At 50.5% G+C, this 20,447-nt stretch overlaps 9 protein-coding genes across 9 annotated transcripts; 4 read left to right on the top strand and 5 right to left on the bottom strand.

The window, feature by feature from the left end:
- Positions 1–1,404: 1,404 nt before the first annotated feature.
- Positions 1,405–2,657, bottom strand: COL26b_007020 (uncharacterized protein; the record flags this gene model as incomplete). Its single annotated transcript, XM_053179828.1, has 4 exons — positions 1,405–1,827; positions 1,894–2,289; positions 2,341–2,482; positions 2,605–2,657. 4 exons carry the CDS (start codon positions 2,655–2,657, stop codon positions 1,405–1,407), a joined length of 1,014 nt encoding a protein of 337 aa, XP_053036176.1.
- A 699-nt stretch (positions 2,658–3,356) lies between these two features.
- On the bottom strand, positions 3,357–4,809 carry COL26b_007019 (uncharacterized protein; the record flags this gene model as incomplete). Its single annotated transcript, XM_053179827.1, has 6 exons — positions 3,357–3,613; positions 3,675–3,825; positions 3,877–4,018; positions 4,070–4,196; positions 4,255–4,467; positions 4,722–4,809. 6 exons carry the CDS (start codon positions 4,807–4,809, stop codon positions 3,357–3,359), a joined length of 978 nt encoding a protein of 325 aa, XP_053036175.1.
- A 507-nt stretch (positions 4,810–5,316) lies between these two features.
- Positions 5,317–6,981, top strand: COL26b_007018 (uncharacterized protein; the record flags this gene model as incomplete). The annotated part of the gene is made up of 1 exon (XM_053179826.1): positions 5,317–6,981. The coding sequence occupies one exon, from the start codon at positions 5,317–5,319 to the stop codon at positions 6,979–6,981; it is 1,665 nt and encodes a 554-aa protein (XP_053036174.1).
- Positions 6,982–7,233: 252 nt separating this feature from the next.
- On the top strand, positions 7,234–8,196 carry COL26b_007017 (uncharacterized protein; the record flags this gene model as incomplete). Its single annotated transcript, XM_053179825.1, has 3 exons — positions 7,234–7,375; positions 7,426–7,966; positions 8,037–8,196. 3 exons carry the CDS (start codon positions 7,234–7,236, stop codon positions 8,194–8,196), a joined length of 843 nt encoding a protein of 280 aa, XP_053036173.1.
- A 399-nt stretch (positions 8,197–8,595) lies between these two features.
- Positions 8,596–9,242, bottom strand: COL26b_007016 (uncharacterized protein; the record flags this gene model as incomplete). Its single annotated transcript, XM_053179824.1, has 2 exons — positions 8,596–8,733; positions 8,802–9,242. 2 exons carry the CDS (start codon positions 9,240–9,242, stop codon positions 8,596–8,598), a joined length of 579 nt encoding a protein of 192 aa, XP_053036172.1.
- A 2,351-nt stretch (positions 9,243–11,593) lies between these two features.
- On the top strand, positions 11,594–12,757 carry COL26b_007015 (uncharacterized protein; the record flags this gene model as incomplete). Its single annotated transcript, XM_053179823.1, has 1 exon — positions 11,594–12,757. The coding sequence occupies one exon, from the start codon at positions 11,594–11,596 to the stop codon at positions 12,755–12,757; it is 1,164 nt and encodes a 387-aa protein (XP_053036171.1).
- Positions 12,758–12,808: 51 nt separating this feature from the next.
- On the bottom strand, positions 12,809–13,948 carry COL26b_007014 (uncharacterized protein; the record flags this gene model as incomplete). The annotated part of the gene is made up of 5 exons (XM_053179822.1): positions 12,809–13,010; positions 13,072–13,203; positions 13,256–13,475; positions 13,539–13,875; positions 13,931–13,948. The coding sequence occupies 5 exons, from the start codon at positions 13,946–13,948 to the stop codon at positions 12,809–12,811; spliced, it is 909 nt and encodes a 302-aa protein (XP_053036170.1).
- A 2,165-nt stretch (positions 13,949–16,113) lies between these two features.
- COL26b_007013 (uncharacterized protein) lies at positions 16,114–17,522 on the top strand (the record flags this gene model as incomplete). Its single annotated transcript, XM_053179821.1, has 9 exons — positions 16,114–16,185; positions 16,250–16,349; positions 16,610–16,629; positions 16,681–16,707; positions 16,772–16,874; positions 16,931–17,077; positions 17,153–17,196; positions 17,250–17,367; positions 17,425–17,522. 9 exons carry the CDS (start codon positions 16,114–16,116, stop codon positions 17,520–17,522), a joined length of 729 nt encoding a protein of 242 aa, XP_053036169.1.
- Positions 17,523–18,215: 693 nt separating this feature from the next.
- Positions 18,216–19,264, bottom strand: COL26b_007012 (uncharacterized protein; the record flags this gene model as incomplete). The annotated part of the gene is made up of 7 exons (XM_053179820.1): positions 18,216–18,235; positions 18,292–18,377; positions 18,433–18,491; positions 18,575–18,790; positions 18,845–18,938; positions 19,055–19,155; positions 19,208–19,264. 7 exons carry the CDS (start codon positions 19,262–19,264, stop codon positions 18,216–18,218), a joined length of 633 nt encoding a protein of 210 aa, XP_053036168.1.
- Between the last annotated feature and the right edge of the window lie 1,183 nt (positions 19,265–20,447).

Below are 20,447 nucleotides of genomic sequence, written 5' to 3'. Positions count from 1 at the left end.
CACCACCAGGCTGGTTATTCCCGAGACAACCATATAATCTCTCAGCCTTAGCTTTCATATTCAGTTCGCTCAAGATATCACCGGTCAGTTGTCAAGTTAGCTCACCGTCATTCAACGATGTCCGAATTCTGGTAGCGAGGCTGGTAAACAAGGAGTTGAAATCAAGAAATGCTGCCATTCAAGACGGACTACTCCGTCCCAAACATAGTATCTCACCAGCCGTCATGTCGATGTCACCGCCCAGAGCTGCTGAATCCCTCAGATATCAGCGACCATCACGTTCCTCTAGTTTGCGCCCCCACCGGCTGGGGTGCATAGCACGATTGGCAAACACGCAACCACCTCCAAAAGGGAAGAGAAAAGATCCACACACCAAGGCATCTCAACGGTGCAGCACCATACAACCCCCTCCGACATCATCTCGCGACCTGTCGTTGGTGACGGCCAAGACCTTTCAAAAGTGGCATCGCGACGAATCAGCTCGACGCAGTGGGTGCCGGGTGTGACGATAGAACATCGCCCGCTACGCGCGAGAACCGGTCGAGGTATCTTCCACAGTGGGAGTTCCTGACCCAACACGCGGGGTCGAGGGAATGCGTCCATGGTATTTGGGACACGTTTTCTGTGTAACGGTGCCCTGCTGATGAGGTGGGCGAGCGGGCGTAATGGCAAACGCCGTGGTTGGCACTGGCCAGCGCGTAAACCTGCGCCTTGTCTCGTTGTTGGAAGGATGCTGGCATGCGGGCGTCGCTACATTGCTGCGGTGAAGAGTTTGGGATGAGTTGTCTGTGCCGCCGAAAGAGTTGCCTGTCTGGGCACCGGCTGTCTGTTGACGTCTACGTTAGACTTTAGCCACGAATAGAGATAGACGACGTGTACGATGGTCGAAGCAAGCAGGCATCCTCAACGCCAACTGAGTTAGAGTAAGGGTAGCCTAATGAAACGGTCTCACTTTTTAGGTACACCGCGTCGTTAGTGTTTGTTTTGTTTTATGATTAATGATCTAGTGAAATATGCACCGATTGGATCGACGCATTTGAATGGCCTCAGCTCATGGGTCAAGAATTTGCAAGTACCTTAGTGTTAGGGGTCCATGCTGGGTTTATGGTGATAATTCACACTATGGCCGAGGTTCCCTACGAGAAAAGCTCGTAGACATGAATAAGAGTTACGAAGGGAGTAGAACAATAGCATTGAATATGAGGGAAACCTACGAATCACTGTTTCAGAGTGAATTCTCATAATAATAGTGTCAATAGCATGAATACTTTGGGTTAAGCCCTTTAGTCCCACGGATATTAAGTCATCTGTAAAAAGCTGGAATCATATCACTGGAGAGGCTAAGCAATACTCTCGAGCCCAGAGTCTTTTGCGAGATCCAAATGTTGCTAGCATTCCCAACTTTCAAATGATCTTATCCTTCAACGCCGTCAGCGCCTGCTCGAAGTTGATCAACTTGCCCTGAACACCAAGCTCCTCCAGTGAAATGATTCTCCCAGAGGCGAGCGAACTCCAATCAGGGAACTCCTCGCTGAACCTCAACTGAGCCGCTAGCTCCGCACCAAAGTCTCCCCAGATTTTGGCCATGTCGCTATCGGATATCTCAAAGTAAACCGCGGGCTTGCCGGTGACCTTTTCGAATACGTCTACCAACTGGGCCATGGGCTTGTAGTCCGTGACACAGACTGCAACCTTCCCGTAGGCTTTTGCACCAGTGTCCAGGATTCCGCGAACGACAATACCGGAGTTGGTCTGGGCGTCGCCAAAGATGGGGAGTATGCCGGATGGGGACAACGGAACGATGAACGCATACCCTGCAGACATTGGCTTTGAAGAGGAATATGGTCAGTGATGTCATGTGCTTAGACAAATCATGGTTATCTCTCAACGTACAATTGGAGTGAATCTCATCGTTGGCAAAAAAGCCAGGTTCGAGGTGTACCAACCCAGCCAGAACTCTGTCGTCTTCGACCCCAACTCAGGAGTGTTCTCGATCATCCAGTCTATGGCCTGTTGCTTGTAATCGAGGTGAGGGACCTTCAGCCTCCCGTTGGAGGCTTTGTCTGCGTGGGGCAAGCTACTAATGACGTAGTGATTGAGAGTGGTTGACTGTGAAGCAGCCCTGGCGAGGTTCTTAAGCTGCTCGAGCTCCTCCAGGCCTGCTCCATCACGGCCCAAGGTTGGAATGGACTCCCAATAAGTCGTCACGACGAAAGCTGCTGCTACTCCCTCGAAGGCCTTGACCAGGCCAGACTCATCGTTGACATCGGCGGTTACGACGTCGACCCCCTGAAAGACATGATGAGGCAGAAATTCATCCTGAAATACGTTTATGCGTACCTTCTCTGCCAGGCTTTTGGCTTTTGCACTATTCGCATTCCTTGTTATTCCTCGGACCTTCCACTTTGGGTCTTGAGGGAGCTGGTTGACGACCGAACCTCCTTGAGCGCCGGTCGCCCCGATGACCGCAACGATGGACGTGCTAATGCAGATGCGAAGAGTTTAGTTGAAGGTAGTACAAGTATGCTATGCGGATAGAATGCACAGAATTGAGGTCTAAGTCGTCGTATTAAATAGTTGATAATACGAAGCTATGAAGACTACCACAAGTTAAGGAATTCCGAGCCTGACCGCTGAGCGCGCGGTAGTCTTGCCATGTTCGTTACTTTCAACAGCGTCATCCTGACCGTTCTACTCACCTAGTTCCTGAAAAGTGACGAGATACGGTAGCACGGCAGGAATTGCTGGCCACTGAGTGATCTGCCGTGGCCACGAGCGGGGTATGCCGCGCGGTAAATACAGTCACGTCCCCGATCCAATCCGGAATTATTACCGGCTATGGAGTCGTTGCGGCGCCGAAGTGGGGTAGGATGGCCCTCCCGCGCGGCTCAAGAACATTTGCGCCGGGCGAAAGCGGCGGGCCGAGCCGTGACCGAGCCGTCGTTCTTTTGCATACAAGTACACACACTGCTTCCAATGTTGATCGTAAATGATCGACGTCCAAACACGGATAGAAACTGTGTTTATCCCGCGCGGTTGATGACTGTGTAATTCCTGACTTTCTGACTTGTCACACTGGGCGTAAGCTTCAGCTCAAGTGCTCAAGTGATCAATCGGATAAATGCGCCGTATGTGTGACAGCATTTCTCCGGATGTAGATTGCGCGTGTCTTAGAAAAACCTCACAGCCAAATTTTAAACGCCTAAAATGACGGGGTCTGTTAGCGAGAACAGTTGTTCGTATTACAACGTAAGCTAATCTGCAATGGCGTCAGCTGCCTCGCCAGCAGCATAAGCACAATCGATTATCAGCCCAACGCATGCATGACAGTTATCGGCTCGTACAGAAACAGCTCTTCAAAGCTCATCCTTGACTTCAGGTGCTGGCTTGAAGGCCTTCTTCTTGGTCATGCCGGCTAAGATATCCACAATAAGATCTGCCGCAGCGACTGAGGTCGTCTCGGCAACAGTATCATAAGGTGGGCTGACTTCCACAACGTCGGCGCCAACCATGTTCAAGCCTTCGAGCCCCTTCAAGAACCTCTTCAGTTCACGGGTAGTCCAGCCTCCTGACTCTGGGGTGCCCGTTGCCGGAGCAATACTGGGATCCAGGACTGCATTCATTGAACCCAATTAGCCTCTTGCTCTGTGATTGAGAAGTAGGTGGTAGAGTACCGTCAATGTCGATAGACAGATAGACAGGTGTGTCGCCAACAGCCTTCTTAACCTTCTCGATGATGTCATTCATTCCGATATCGTCGATCTCGTGAGCTTCAATGATGGTGAAGCCGACGACGTCTCTGTCGATCTCGTAATCTTTCGGTCCCTGAAATCTGTCAGTTGAATTCAGTCCACATGATAGAAGCAAGATGCGTACGAAGAGCTTAGTCCTCAAGCCGCCATGAACGCTAGTGCCCTTCCTCACGCAACCTTCGCGACTGGCGTGCCAGAAGAAGGTACCGTGAGTGATTGCGGATTGGTTAGACACGATACCAGTATATCCTTCGTAAGGGTCCCAACTAAGATCCAGTCAGCACAGCATTTTTCTCCGCGAATTGACATTAACTTACGTATCAAGATGAGAGTCAAGGTGAATAACAGAAACTGGGCCGTACACAGTCTTCAGGCTACGAAGAATGGGCAGTACGATGGAGTGATCGCCACCGAGACTAATGATTCTTGGGTGCTCCCATTGATCTGTTGACATGTCAGCGAAAATTACACAGAGTTTACTTATGCGACATCGGCTGCGTACTGTTGTCCGACGTTGGGTGGTAGAGAATCTGACGATACGCTTGCTCCATCTGCTTGAAGGCATGCTGGGCGTCGAAAGGGGTGATGGGTACATCGCCACAGTCGATAATCTCGAGGCCCTCTTCGTATGGGTCGACACCCCAGACGGTGTTGTAGCTGCGACCCTTCTTTTCTCTAGATGATCCGGCGCGGATACCTCTGGGCCCAAAGCGAGCTCCGGGACGGTATGATGTCGACGTATCGTAAGGAAAACCCAAGATCGCAACATCAAGAGGCTGGAAACGTTGATTAGCCGGTGTGCAGAGACCAGCGGCTTGAGTTTGGTCACCTTGTTATGAGATTCAGCCAGACATCTCTGCCATTCCAAATGGGCGAACGTAACAGGCTGTGAGAAAGGGAGGTCTTTATCCAAATCTGATGATGATAAGTCAACTTGCCTCTCAGTTTGCTAAAGCGGGGTTGAAATACCTTCAATTGGGTACTGGTAGTCTGGACCGACGTTGAGTGCGGCCGTCTGCGCAGCCCCGGCCAAAACAAGGGCGTCAGTGAATCTCATTTTCATGAAATGTTAAACTGAGATGATTAAGCTGATGTTTGTGAGAACGATCTGAACGGCAATCACCCCCGGCTGAATTTTAAATACCACCAAACTACTGCAGGCATCACACACTGAGCGCGGGGAACATCTCCGACCAACGTCCGATGTTCGCGCTTATCACATGCGGCATGCCGAAGGAAGGAGACTCCGAGACCCCACTTTCCGGCCACACGGCTTGGAGCAGCCGACTCCGATATCTTGCGGGAGGACATGGCCACCATCCAAAGCTAAAATTGCGTTACCATAGATAAGACGACTGCTTATCTCTGAAACGTCAAATACGTGATCGTGAACGACGTCGTGTAGAATCCGCTAAAGGGATTCGTAACGACATATATAATGAGCGCGGCGTAGCGGTGGATTCTCGGAGTAACATGCATATATTCTGCAGGCGAACATATCCTCATACGTGTTTTTAATTCCATTCTACACTGGTCTCTTTCTCCTAAAGCCCCAGTCGCCAAGATGTCGGTCGAAAGGGAGCCGAAAATCGAAAGTGACAGCGAGGCGAAACACAGCGTCGACCCGCAGGTCACTCGCCCAGAGTCGGTCGATGTCGCCGAAAATAGAGACTTGACAACGAAGCGCGGCCTATCATCAAGACATGCGCAGTTCATCGCGCTGGGAGGATCCATTGGAACCGGCCTCTTCGTCAGCTCCGGCGGCACCTTGGCCCGAGGCGGGCCGGCATTCCTGGTCGGAAGCTACGTCGTCATGTCCGCCCTGATCTACATGGTCCTTACCGCCGTCGTCGAGATTTCGACATACCTGCCTCTCCCGGGCGGCACGATGAACTACTATGGAAGTCGCTACGTCTCTCGAAGCTTGGGTTTCATGATGGGATGGTTGTACTTCTACTCATTCGCCATCTTCGTTCCCTTCGAACTTACGGCGTCCGCACTCGTTATCGAGTACTGGAACCCAAACGTAAACAATGCGGTCTGGATCACTATCATGCTTCTGCTGGTGGTCGGTCTGAACCTGCTACCGGTCAAGTTCTATGGCGAAACCGAGTTCTGGTTCGCCAGCTTGAAAGTCATCACGATCGTCGGCCTCCTGATCCTTTCGTTCATCCTTTTCTGGGGCGGTGGACCCAGCCATGACCGACTGGGCTTCCGCTACTGGCAACATCCCGGCGCCACCAAGACTATGATTGTCGACGGTGATGCGGGCAGGTTTGTGGCTGCGTTATCCACATTTCTCAGCAGCGTCCTGCCCTTCACCTTCTCTCCGGAGATGATCGTCGTTACGGCCGGGGAAGTCCAGTCACCCCGCCGCAACCTGCCTAAGATCGCCCGCAACTTCTTCTGGCGTCTTGTTGTGTTTTACATCGGCGGCACAATTGCCATCTCTGTCATCTGCCCATCCGATGCCTCAGCTCTTACGAACGGCGGTTCGGGTGCTGCTTCATCCCCTTGGGTCGTCGGCATCAAGAATGCCAGCATCAAAGGTCTGGACAGCGTTATCAACGCCGTTATCGTTACCGCGGCCTGGTCCGCAGGAAACTCATTCTTGTACCTGGCCAGCAGATCCCTCTACTCAATGGCCTGCGAAGGAAGCGCCCCGACCATCTTCAGACGGTGCACGAAGCAGGGAGTTCCGATCTACGCTGTCATTGCCAGCTCTCTGTTCTCGCTCTTGGCATACATGAACGTCAACTCGTCGGCGGCAGACGTCTTCAACTGGTTTCTGAATCTTGTTAACACGGGTGGTTTCATCTCTTGGGTGTGCTGCGGGATCATTTATCTGCGATTCCGGGAGGCCTGCGAAACCCAGCAAGTGCCGAAGGAAATACTCACCGCTCGCTCATGGCTGCAGCCAGTAGGTGCATGGATCTCATTGGTCGTATTCGCTATTCTCTGCTTGCTGAATGGATTCACGGTGTTCTTCCCGTCGAGATGGTCGGTGGCAGACTTTCTTTCGGCGTACATTGGCCTTCCACTTTTCGTGGTCATCTATTTTGTGCACCGCTTCCTGTACCGCGGAGATACCTGGGCCATCAAGTCCGAAGACGTCGACCTGCAGAGTGGGTTGGCCGAGTTGGAGGCGGAGGAGGACCTCGAGGTGCCTAGCGTGAGCTCGTGGCAAAAGTTCAAGAGTTCTGCAGGACGCCTCGTGGGAGGAAAGTAATATTGCTGCTCAAGTTAGTCTCTCGCAGTCTCTTGCCGCGTCAGATTAGACGCCATGGAGAAAGATAGAATAGGCCGCCGGCAAAAGCCTGCGGCGCACTTAGGTACCGGGGATATGTATACGGTGTTTCCCATCTTTATTTGAACAATCAATCGAATCCACTAATAGGACATCAATCAATTTGCAAATGGTTTCGTATTTGTTATGGAGCTAGTAAAGATACTGGTTGTGGGCTGCGGTCCGGTCGGCACCATGTGCGCTTTTGCGCTGCAGAAGTCGGGGCAGGCAACGGTCACGGCCATCCTGCGGTCGAACTTTGACTTGGTGAAAAGCCAAGGGTTCCGAATCCAAAGCGTCGACCATGGGGAGATCGACTCTTGGAGACCTCATAATAGTACGTCATTTGTGAAACGTGAGGTTTCTAAAGCTGACACCAACGGACAGTTGAGCGTACTGTCCACGATTCTCTCCAACACGGCCCCTTTGACTATGTTGTCGTCGCCCTCAAGAACCTCCCTGACATCTACTCGATCCCGGATATCATCGCTCCCGCTGTAACTCTGGATCGCACCTCGATCGTCTTGGTCCAGAACGGCATCGACATCGAACAACCTTTCGTTGACGCCTTTCCAAAAGCCACACTTCTGTCAGACGTCCCCATGATCGGATGTGAGCTCAACGGCCGCGAGCTTCTCCACAATGACCCGGACATCCTCCAGATCTCACCCTTTCCGTTTCAGAGCCACGGAAAGTCTCGAGACTCATGTGTCAAATTTGCAGACATGTACAATCTTGGGGGAGCGAAGTGCAACATTCAAGAAGATATCATCTGGTATCGATGGAGAAAACTCATCTGGAATGCATCTTTCAACACAGTCTGCGCCTTGACAAACATGGACTCGGGGACCGTACAGGATGCCGGAGGTATTGACACACTCATTCGCCCCGCCATGGACGAAGTTGTGGAAATCAAGAGCAGCCGGTTGTGTGCTTCCGTCGGGGATCCAAGAAGATATGGTCGCTTTTACACCCAAGGAAGCACACTTAAAGCCCAGCATGCAGGTCGATGCTATTAGAGGACGACCAATGGAGATTGAGGTCATTCTTGGCAACCCTATTCGTACCGCGCGCAGCTTCGGAGTCGCGACTCCAACGCTGGTGGTTTTATACAACCTGTTGAAGGCCAAGCACTGGCAGTTTACAGTCGGAAGATGATCACCGTGTTGAGCTTCCTACTTCGCCATGGAAGCCCACACGAAGTATGCTGTACTGGAAGTCGCCGCAAATTTCATGGACTGTTCTTGGTAATGAGCAAAGTTTCTGTCAGGGAAGTGAAAGGCATAATTGGTGACTGGAGTTTCAATTCCTTACTACCTAACTAAGTAATACACAAACGACGAGAGTTTGCTCTCATTCTGTTGGAGCTCTCAGAGTCCCCACGATCAATTCATTGTTGCCGGCGAGACAAAATAAGAAACTGCCACCCATGCGTTGTGTATTACAATTTCTTCTGCAGGCCAGGCGCCTTGTAGATCGGCAAATCGAGACTTACTGCAGATATCTTGTGGAAACAGATACATCTACCTCCACTCAAGCGTCAAGCGACACCGCAGTCTACCAGCAGCCCAAGCGGTCGGAAAGACACTGGCGGCTGCAAACGTTGTTGAGATTGACGTTTTCTGCCCAACCCGAAACGGCATCATCAGATCCGCACTTGCCAATAGTGGTCGCAGCGGCGTCAATGAGATTGCCCTTGATGAATTATATCTTAGTTAAGTCCCACCCAAAGGAGAGCGGAGGAAATGTTCCAGACTACGTACCTGTGGCATGTTGGTAATCGTGTCCCTCCAACCAATCCAGCAGATGGAGCGATCCGAGGTCAGCGAGATACCATTCACATTGCTGGGGACGATGACACCGCGGTTGTTGAGCAGGGTATTGACCAATCTCTTGCACAAGTCCGTAGGGGCGCCGTTTGTGTCGGAACAAAAGACGTTGTTACTGCCACACTGAGCGTTGGCTTCGGATCCCGCCGGCGAAGCGACCGGAGGCCAGGATGCTTGGTTCTCCCAGGCGGCATCCCCATCGAACGTGGCTGATGATTCAGAAGTAGAGCCCCAGTACTCCAAGGTTCCAGCCTCGACCACCCGGCTGTACATAAGAACTGGCGCGGTCTCGTTGCGGGGTGCGAGGATAGCGGCGCCCTGGACGTTGACGGCAAGGCCAGCGGCCAAGGCGAGAGTCAGAGAGCTGAGCTGCATTATGGTTGTCGGGGTGTCAAATCAAGCGGTGTAAGATCCAAAATGCGATTGGCAAAGACAGGTGGCTTATGATGTCGAGTGAGTGAGGCTTGCTCCTTCTCATTTTGCTTAGATCGTAGCTGGGTTGATGGAGGTGTTTTATACACACTCGGGAACAGACTGACAAGGTGAATCACATTTCCATCTCAAAGAAACACACCAGTCTTTTACATTCACTATCGATAACAATCTCTCTCTGCAAGCAATTTACGGCGCCGTCACGCAGCCAGGAAGCATTCGACTAGACACCAGTGGCGCAGAGGCTGTAGTAACTGTAAGCATCTGAGAACGGGCCCTTGTCAGACTGGCTCTTTGACCCAAATGAAGCCCCTAGCCTGCGCTAGGTCAATATAATCCTTGTGTAACGTATGGAATTTCATCAAGCACATGACCAGAAGGCCACGAAGAGTATGAAGGAACAAGCAATGGTGGCGTATTTATGTTGGTCAAAACTCTTTTCGTCCGTTGTCTATCGTAGTATCCGACGCTAAAGTAGGAAGTCGCCTCCTGAAACCGCCAGCTCGTACTCATAATCGGGTTGAAATTCCAACCACATGGCTTCGGGAGTGGTCAGTCGATACGTATACTCCGCTTCCTCATGAGGACAGATAGACTTTTGAATACCAGAAGCAGCAGCTGCTTCCGCCAGAAGCTGGACGCGGCACGAGTTCTCCATCAGAGTGTAGAGAAATGCAGCCTCATCGACAGTCTTTCCCGTTGTTAGAAGGCCGTGATTCTTCAATATCGCGCACCTGTTGGGTCCCAATGCTGCCGCGATCCGCCCCCCCTCCGACGCCTGAAATGCAATACCACCAAACATGTCATGGACGGCATGATCATTGTAGAAGGTGCAAGCATCTTGGTTGAGCATCTCGAGTGGTCGTCCGAAGGATGCCCAAGCTTTTCCGTGAATGCTGTGGAAATGACACGCTGCGTTGACATCGGGACGGGCGTGGTGCAAAGCCGAGTGAATATTGGAACCGGCGTTGTTGATGCATGCCTCGTTGGTTTAGTATGAGTACAGTGAATTCGGTCATGTTTCCAAACTCACATGATTGCCACCTATGATCTCACCATTCATGTTCACCTGCACCAAGTCGCTCACCTTCATGAGACCAAAGTGGCGGGCTAGGCTTTCGCGGGTCGTCAATAAGGGTGAGCGGAACGAAGATTCGGGCGGGATAAGTGACTTACGGGCTTATCCAGAATGTGTCAGGGTCAACTGGATCGCGGACTGAAATATGGCCAGCAGTGCCCTCGAGGTAGCCCTTTCTTGCAACCACTCGGAAAGCTCCAGCCATCCGTGCCAAAACCCATTTACGTTCCTGATAAGGATCTGTGAATCTTGGAATACCTGCTATGAGAGCGCTTCTCCCGATGGTGGCACCTGAGCCATCAACGGTTGAGAGTCCGTCCATGTGCGTGTCCAAGACCCGGGGACGGGAAGAATTCTGGGCGGAACCATTACTGTCACTTCTTGGTGTCTGAAGCTTCAAAACTGCCGTTGGAATGGTGTTGGATGACATGATATGGTCTTAGAAGCTTATGGAAGATGTACAATCTGAATTTGAAGCCTCTTTTCTTTTGAGATTTTCTTGCCAGCATGTGCGCTTACTGCTTTATGTACATCGAAGATGGCCGTTCGCTGCCTCATAGCGAAGGGAACCATGGCTTTTCTTCCGGCAGTATGCCTAGTGCATTGATCCTCGGTTGTTTTCAGTCCCCAAAGATGACAACAGAGGCAATACACACAGATCTTCATCAGAGTAAGAGATTCCGATTGCCAGTTTTCTTGAGATGTTGCGAATGATGCTGTCAGGGGTGGCGTTGGCGCCATAGTGGGTCCTCGGAGTCTCCTTCCTCGGGAAGATGGTGCGGGCGCTGCCTTATCACACCGATATGATAGGAGATGAAGCGACGTGATTGCTCGACACATCGACTCCGACTAGCCCCCCGATCTTCCTCCGAGGAAAGACAATGCGAAGTTTGCAAGGAAAACCGGCATTCGAATCACGAAAGCGTACAGCTTGTGTCGGAAGGGCTCCCGTACTTCGAAGCCAACCAAGGAAGAAGTGATGGACAAGGAGGATGGGCAGCGTATCAGACAGATATCTGAAGCTGTTCCGAGGGCTTTTGAATGGCATTTTCACGCTCGGATACAAAAGGACGCGTTCCCATCGGATCGACAAACTTCACTCCATGTCAGCGTTTCTATGAGCGCAAATACCAACCGGCCGGAAGATCATTATCTGCCCCTCAATTACTATTCTCAATAGTTTTCGTCTATTCCTGAAATATACAAACCTTCCAATATGTCTACGATTACCGCAGCCCCAGAGACCACGACACTCCAAACTTGGTGTTATGGACTCGGCCTCAGCTCCGGGCAGCGAGAGCCGGAGTATGACCTCCTAGAGCCCTACGAGTCTATGCCAGAGGCTATAGTCGGCCGCACTGTATGGACGAAGGAAGATCTGGAAGCTGATACCAGTCGCTGGCTCCGAGTTTTCTCACCTGACGAAGTCACCCACATTGAAAGTGCCGTTAACGACATCGAGAAGAACAACTTACAACTTTCCGAAGTCGACAAGTCAACTTTTATTCTTCCCACGTCGTTTGTCTATACTCTCGCGTCAGTCAGAGATGAGCTCATCAATGGCATTGGCTTCGGCGTGCTGAGAGGTCTTCCCGTTCACAGTTGGACGACTAGACAAGCCTCGATCGCGTACCTTGGCTTAGGCTCCTACATCGGACGTCGCCTGAGCCAGAACCGCCAAGGCCACATGCTGGGGCACATCAAAGATCTGGCAGAGGGGAAAGAGATCAATGGCGAGGGAAGGATCTATCGAACTCAGAAGGCGCAGACCTACCATTCTGATGAGAGTGATATCGTCGGACTGCTCTGCTTGCACCAGGCCATGGAGGGTGGCCAGTCGCAAGTCGTCTCTACGCACCATATCTACAACATCCTACGAAAGGAGCGACCAGACGTTCTTCGGCAATTGTGTTTGCCACACTGGTTCTACGACCGAAAGGGCGAAACGAGCGAAGGCGAGAACGAATGGATGCGTACGCCGGGATACTACTACTACAATGGCAAGCTGAGCATGAAGTGGGACTCGTACTATGTGGGAGTATTGCAGAGATTTTGGGAGGCAGGCTTGCTGCCAAAGTACACTGACGCTCAACAGGAGGCGATCAAGGTGATGGAAGAGATGTGCCACCGTTTGTCGCTGGAGATGACTCTACAGCAGGGCGATGTGCAGTTTGTTACGAACACGCACAACTTGCATGCGCGATCGGCATATAAGGATGACAACGATATTACTAAGAAGCGATGGCTACAGCGACTTTGGCTTGCTACCTCAGAAGAGGAAGGCGGGTGGCCGTTGCCATTTGCAGATTCTACGTATGCTAAGAGGGGAGGGGTTCAAGTAAACATGACTCCTGAGTCCTACCCAACGGAGGCGGAGTGAGGCATAAATATATGTAGATATTCGATCCAAGTTTAGGAAGCCGAAACAGCGTTACGTGCTTTTGTCCTCCGGCTCCTCTCTCACACTTCGCACATCCCTTTCCATACTCTCGCCTCGCGCGTACATGACCGTGGTAGCTTGTGTACCGTCAAATATCGTTGCTATCTCTTCAATAGTACGGTCCTTCGTTTCCGGAAATTTTAAGTATTGAATGGCAAACAGAACAGCATTGATTATAATGTAGACTGAGTAGCTGGGAAGAACTATGTTAGCCTTTAAACTGGATCGATATCCACGCTGGGCACACAACTCACTATTTCCAGCCCAAAGCATCGAGTGCTATGGGGTTGATCCAGGTATTCAACGATACAGCTACAGCAATTACCACGATATAAATGGCCAGCCCTTTGGTTCGAAGGCTGTACGTCAGGATCTCAGTTGGGTAACTAAGGATGCGTCAGTGCAGGTTCGTGTCAAAGTATCGTCGTGTAGACTTACCCATATGACATGGGTGTGTAAGCAATGTCGTAGGACGCATAAAAGAGGAACAAGAAGGGTATGACGGCTGTTCCCGCGGCTTTAATACCATACTCTGTGTACGCAGCCGAAAGCCCCATGGCCACAGCCATGGTGACTAGCTGACCGCTGGTGGCGGTGAGCCAAAGAGGTCGGCGGCCAATCCTGTCGATGTTGATAGCAGCAGAAGTGGACCAAATCACTGTTTCTCTAAGGTCAGCTTCAACCCTTCTGTGTGAGTAAGAGGGATGGCTGTAGGACGAACAGTTCCAAATATTGAGGCCGACGAGGATAAGAAGTTGAGAGCGGGTGTTGGTGACACCGATCCCGTTAAGGATGGGGCTCAAGTAGTAGGACATGATTCCGTTGCCAACCCAATTCAGACTTGCACCAAGCACGACCAAGATCAATAGTCGATGCCGGTTTCCTGGGGTTCTGAAGAAGTCAAGGTATGTGGTTTGTTTGTTGAGATCCTCCAGCTTCAATGCTTCCACAATTTCCCGGAACTCATATTCCACCAAGTCGTCGTCCTCCTTTCCGTTCGCATGGTACTTGATGAGAATTGTGCGGGCGTTTGCAAGCCTACCTTTCTTCACCAACCACTAAGAGAAGGGTTAGTGACTTCCTCCAATGATCAAATCGAGAGAGAGCATCCACCCTTGGGGACTCTGGCATTGTGCTAGTCAGGGCCAAAGTCAATATCGGACCTACGAGCTGTGTCCAGCATGGAATGCGCCAGGACATGTCTGATGGAATAGTCATACAGCCTAGGCATACCCCAGCTGATAGCACAGCAGCGATGTAGTATGTGCAAGTGACTAATAGACGAACAGCAAAGTTAGCGGTAGAGCCAGAAAGATCCCGAGAGACGACAGAGCCTACAGAATGAGCTCACTTGAGCACGATATCTAGGATGCGAAATTTCCTGAAGGTGCGAGGGCGATACTGTGACGGCTAGAGGGGTTCCAAAGCCAATCATAGTCCGCCCTCCACAGAACATCCCGGTGGTGGTAGATACCGACATGAGGATAATACCAACGATCTAGCATAGTACTGGGTCAGCGAGGGTAATCATGCCGACAGATGTCAACCAAGCCTCACAGTAATACAGGTTCCGATCCAGAGGGTCAACCGTTTGCCAAAGGTTTGAGCCAGTCTGTCGCCACAAAAGCCCGCCACAATACCTGGAAGAAATCCAGCCGAGTTCATTAAGCCCAATGTGGTAGCGCTGGGGTTGTCGAAGTATTCGTGCCAACGATCGATGCTTTGGAGTCCGTTCAATAAGCTTCCATCGTCTGTCATGGCAGTGGAGGTTCATTAGACAAGAGCTAGGAGTTTTTGGTGTGGAGAAGGTACTCACAGCCATTAAAGAACAATGTAAAACAACACCCCAAACAATGAATCATGTTGATACGAAGACCTGATCAATCTAATTAGTTGCCAGACATACGGGAATCGCAGACAAGGACAGAAGTCCTAGATTACATGGATCCAAAAACCAGGAAACATTCGTGTTGTTCGGTATGGACCGATAGTTTCGGACTTGGGACTCTAGGCCAGCCATCGCGATGGACAATGGTTTGAAAGGGAATCGAAAAGTGAATTTGGCAGTGTTTGATTATTCGATGGTTCAACAGACTGGGCTCCTGGCGTCACGGCAGTAAACATCATTTGTATATTTCCTTTTCACCAACATTAGACTAGAGCTAACTACGTTCTCACTGCTTTCCTGGAAATACAAGCTAGAGGAATACACTACACGAATCCGGGGTAACGCGTCGGTGGGTCTGGGGAAAACCTGGGGTGCATCGGACGTAAGGACAGGAACCACCATCCTTAGCGATTGAAGACTGCCATTGCTGAATCCAACACACCCAATCATCATTGGCTTTGGCGAGAGTCGACGCATGGAATTCGGCAGCTACGTGTGCCTTGATTGCCTCCCGAACTTGCTTGATGTCATCGCACTGCCAGAATCCGTGTCCATAATGCGTAACATGGTCTATCCGCATCTCCGCGTTCCCGCCTACCCGCCGCTGCGGCACGAAGACATCGATCTACACCATCATCAATGTTTGACATTGTAACTTTGGAAATGCAATTCCGACTAGGAAAAGATCATTCTTTGAAGAACCGTCTTGGCTCCTGAACATCTGATCAATGCTATGAGAAACTCGCAACAAGCTGGCGATTCGATAATCAGACTTCTCATACAAGCGTCCTAAAGAGGAAGTTGTAGACCGAGTGGTATGCAGAAGACTGCATTGGGTCAAAGGCGGCCAAGCGGAAACGTCTCCGCTTGAAACAGAGTATGCCAGCCCGCTATGCCAGCCCGCTCTTCCGCAAACCTCCCACTGTTTTGAGACGGCTCACAATGATGTCAGCGATCATTTATCGTAAATTCCTTGTTTAGCTGGCAGTAGCCGCCCCGAAAAGGGTGAAGCACCTGCAGTCTTGTTGGTTTGGAAGTGCGGGGGAAAGTGTCGCGGTGATGTGAAGATTTTGGGGCCTGTTGAAGGAGATGATTAATTCCGGTATAAGAGACAAGCTCACGATCATGGAAATACAGAAGACTGCGATCCCGTACCCAAGTGAAGTCTTGACCGAACCTTAGTTAGCAAAATCTCCAAATCAACACTTTGCCACATCCTCAATCATGATCAACAGCGGATATCAAGGCCGGACGGTGCCGACGGAGTTCGGACACTCCAAGCCGGCCCCGAAAATGCCATACGTACGATTGGGGAAGAGTGGACTGGAGGTACTTACGCGTCTCATGAGATGTTGCTGTGTTATCATTGGCTGATATTGGGATCCAGGTATCGCGTCTCATTCTCGGCATGGCAACCTACGGTACCAAGAAAGATGTTGCGTGGCGCATCGAGGAGGAGGAGGCGCTGCAGCACTTGAAGGTAAACATTCACTGTATTCTAGATCAAAATTTCTCAGGATGGATTTCGTCTGACCTTTTAACAGAGAGCTTGGGAACTGGGCTTCAACACATTCGATACGTCCAACTTCTACTGTAACGGTATTAGCGAGGAGATTCTTGGGAAGTTCCTCAAAACCGTTCCACGTGAGTCTGTCGTGGTGATGACCAAGGTAAGGAGGCCTTACAAGTTCAATTCCCGGCATTTCAACTGAAAGAATCTCTGTTAGTCTTTTCACCCGGTTGGAGACTCCGAGAAACAAGGCCCGGCAGGCTTGACCATGACGTCTGGGAACAACCGAAAAGTATGATCCAAATTTCTTGAATTCTCCTACGCCTTACTGACAGCAGATGACTTCAGCACATATTTGATAACGTAAAGCTGGCGCTAAAGCGGCTGGACACAGATTACATCGATGTCCTGCAGGTAAGCTTGCCGGGGATAAGGGGAAGCGCTCAGCTAACGAAGGCATTGCAGCTTCATCGATTTGACTATGAAACACCGGTACGTAACGCCTTTGTCGCGGTTACCCTATGTGTCTCCTGTACGTATTGACAGTGTTCCGCAGATTGAAGAGACCATGACAGCCCTGCATGATGTAGTCAAAGCAGGCTTCGTACGCTACATCGGTATCAGTAGCTGTTGGGCTTGGCAATTCCATGCAATGCAGAGTACGTTCACGATCAGTCCTTAAAATGGATAGAATCTGACTTGACCCTGATCATAGACTACGCTCTGAATAACAACCTCACTCCGTTTGTCAACTGTCAGAACCTCTACAATCTCCTATACCGAGAGGAAGAAAGGGAGATGATGCCACTGTTGAAATACCTTGGCGTCGGCTCGACCCCATGGAGCCCTCTCGCAAGAGGTCGTAAGTATTGCCAACCTCTCAAATTCAAACGCAGTGCCTCAGGTTCATCAGCTAATCACGAGTGAAAATGACCAGACTTGGCGCGGCCTCTGTCTCGTGCCTACGAGACTGTCCGCTCAGTGAGAATGACCTATCCTTTGATAAGAAAATAACTTACTGACATTCACTGCAGACTTCGGATGCATATCACGATGAAGGCTTGCTTGGCGCAGAGTGGGAAAAAGAAGTCAATCGAAGGGTTGAGCAGCTGGCCGAGGAGCGGGGATACAACATGGCTCAAATCGGTCTTGGTATGTCGGCCCAAGCCATCCCCTCCACTTGAATGTTGATACTAATACTCTTTCAAGCCTGGGTTCTTCATAAGGACGCCGTGGCTGCTCCCATTGTCGGCGTCTCGAAGATTGAGCGATTCGAAGAACTCTTGCTGCACTTGAGATCGAGCTGAGTGAGGAGGAGATCAAGTTTCTCGAAGAGCCTTACCAACCGTGAGTTCTCGTCTAAAATGTCACACTAGTCGGTATCTAATGTTCATACAGGAGATCGACCGCCAGTTTTGTTTGAGAGTCATCATGAAAGCCGATTGAAGAGCGAAGTCATCGTGTAGAAAGCCGGTGCTCAGTCGCGTAGACCTTGAATTAAGACTATTCGTCACATATTGCATCGTGTGATGAGATGTTTCCCCGTTCTTCCACATGATTGTGGGTGATCTTGTGATGTGGAATTTAAATGACATTCGTTGAAGCCCACCTTCCAACTGATGTCATCTTTCCAGTTTACTCCAGCCTCCCAGCATAGAATACGCAGACGATTTGACCTGTGTATTCATATGAAATTTATATGACGGCAGTACTTCATTGATGTGTGTTTTATTAGTACTCATAGTCATGTCGTCGATTCTCTCGATGGAAGGCTAGATGCATTATGCCATTCTGTTCTAATTTCAACCAGCGTGCGACGGTGAAAATAATCTTTCAAGTCTGTGTGTAGGGCATGTGGAGTAGATCTTCTATGGATTCCAATTTTGAAGGGACAGTACTTCATGATAGATGTACAACCTTGATGCACATGTTCCATCCATACATACAAAAGTCCCCAACACATCGATTGACATTCCCAATAGTTTGTCTCCTGAATGAATTCAAGCCAGAGGCCCGTCAACTGTATGGGTGTCAGTATGATTATTGGCTAAAGAGATCGTACGCATGAAAACTTACTGATGACTTTGATTGTCACTTTTCCATCATCCCCCTTTCCATTTTGCATTGCTTTGAAGGCCTTCGCGGCATCTTTGAAAGGGAAACTGTGAGAATCACGTTAGTTTATGGAAACCATCTGCGGGGACGTGGATGTCTAACCGATGTGTCAGGAGGGGCTTCAAGTTGATTCGGCCTTGCCGCACAAGATCGATAGCTAGCTGGTAGCAACCAGGCCCATACTTGAAATAGTCAGCGTCTGCCCACCGAGAAGAATTTGTGCGAAGTTTCGGATAACACGTACCCTCAAACTTCCCTTCACAGTGACCTCCTTGTTCACAAGGATGGACATTGGAATGAGGTTGTTTGCCGGACCAGCGCCGACCTGCACGAACATGCCACGTCGTTTCGCGAGCCAAATTCCAGTTTGAACACAAACTTCGGCGCCCGAGCATTCTACAACAAGATCAATGCCCTCTCCGCGTTCGCCCAGTCCAAATTTCTTCATGATCTCGAATGCCTGGGAAGAGTCAATCGAGTGTAGGCCATTGCACCCGGCTTCTAGGAGACTTACATGTCGCTTAGAGTAAGACATGTTGTCCTCTCCAGAGTTTTTAGGGATGGCGGCGTGAACCTCCGTTGCGCAGTAGTCTTTGGCGAAGTCGAGTCTTTGTTCGTTGACATCAACTGCCAAGATTCGTCTAGCCCCAAGAGCTTTCGCAACTCCCATGGTTCTAACCCCTATCAGATGGATCTTACGAGATCGGAGCAGATATAAACTCACAGGAGTCCCACGGGTCCAGCTCCAAAAACTGCCACATTGGCATTGTGCTTCATCTTCGCCACACTGCTGACAGCCATAACAGCGACAGCGAGAGGTTCAATCTGACTGTTGGTCAGATCCGTTCAGCAAGTACCGGAAGGGGCAGATTCTTACCAGGGCACCCTCCTCAAATGACATAGACTTGCGCGCTTCTTCGGTGGTCAAAGTCATCTTGTAATTCCAAGCAAGTACGATGTTTTCAAGACTATGTTAAAAAGTGGTTCAACAAAATCGCGAAATCGTACCTAGGTCAGGTCGAGGTTATTCACAATAATACGATGTCGTGGTGCTGCTCTACATGTAAGGAACTAGCTTCCGACCCACCGTGCCCAGTCCACTTCAGCATCCCGATGCCTTTCTGATGTCCAAGAGACAGCATTTCCGTTCCCGCCATTTCGATGCAGTCAGCGGGCGCTTTCCCGCAAACTGGTCTTAGACCGAAGCCAACGCCCGCCTCCTTGGCCGGCACATCGTTGCGCCAGGGGTATCCACAGAGATGTGGGTCGGCGGGAAGGCGGATGAGCGGGTAGCGGGAGCGAGGCATTTTTCGTCCGCATCCCGCCGTGCGCGCAAGGTGGACGGGATAGACGATACAGTAGCAACTCTTCGTCAATTGCACAGTAGAGCCACTCGGATGCGGACTGGAGGACCTTCCAATGGCATTGGCTTCCGCTGAAGCGCTACTCCCCGGATCGTATGATATCCAAATCCAAGGACCTCATTGCTCGGAATCAAGTGACGACATGGACATTACATGGTGTGGAAGGTGGGATAAGCATTACACAAGGCAGAGTACTCTATTTCAGGGCAGTTCCATAGCATTTCAGGGGCTGTGGGTGCTTCGAATAGCGGCATCACTACCAGAGCTTGTAAACAAGTCCAGTAACACTATGAGTCTGAGGAGATCGCTGTTCACCCAAGTGGCAAGCATTCAACGCATAAAAGCGAACGTTGCTTCGGCTCCAGGCATCTTGAAGCCCGCAAGCAGATTCAACTGCACCACCAAACCCGCTGAGCCAACTTATTCAACTGCTACGAACTGTCTTCGATTCAGCGCCTGCTCACGAACCATGGCGACCCAGACCACTACTGCGAGCCCTCTTCTACAGTAAGTGTCTACGCACCCAGTATTTGCTGGAATGTTATTGACATTTGCTAATAGACTCGACGCCTCCTATGGTGACTGGCGAGATGATCTGCGCACCAAGGGATATTGTCACAAGAGTGTGTATGAGGCAGTCAACATTGAGGATAATTGAATGAGTGTATATATTGATCAATCCATCATGATGATGATGATGATGATAGAAAAAGTCGGTGTGTTCTCGCTGGAATCCGACATCGGAATATTCGG

The sequence above is a fragment of the Colletotrichum chrysophilum genome (assembly GCF_026319265.1).
Source record: "Colletotrichum chrysophilum strain AFK26 chromosome Unknown scaffold_55, whole genome shotgun sequence".
NCBI lineage: Eukaryota > Fungi > Ascomycota > Sordariomycetes > Glomerellales > Glomerellaceae > Colletotrichum > Colletotrichum chrysophilum.
Note: the sequence above shows the minus strand (reverse complement) of the source record. Positions and strands in the feature narration are given on the sequence as shown.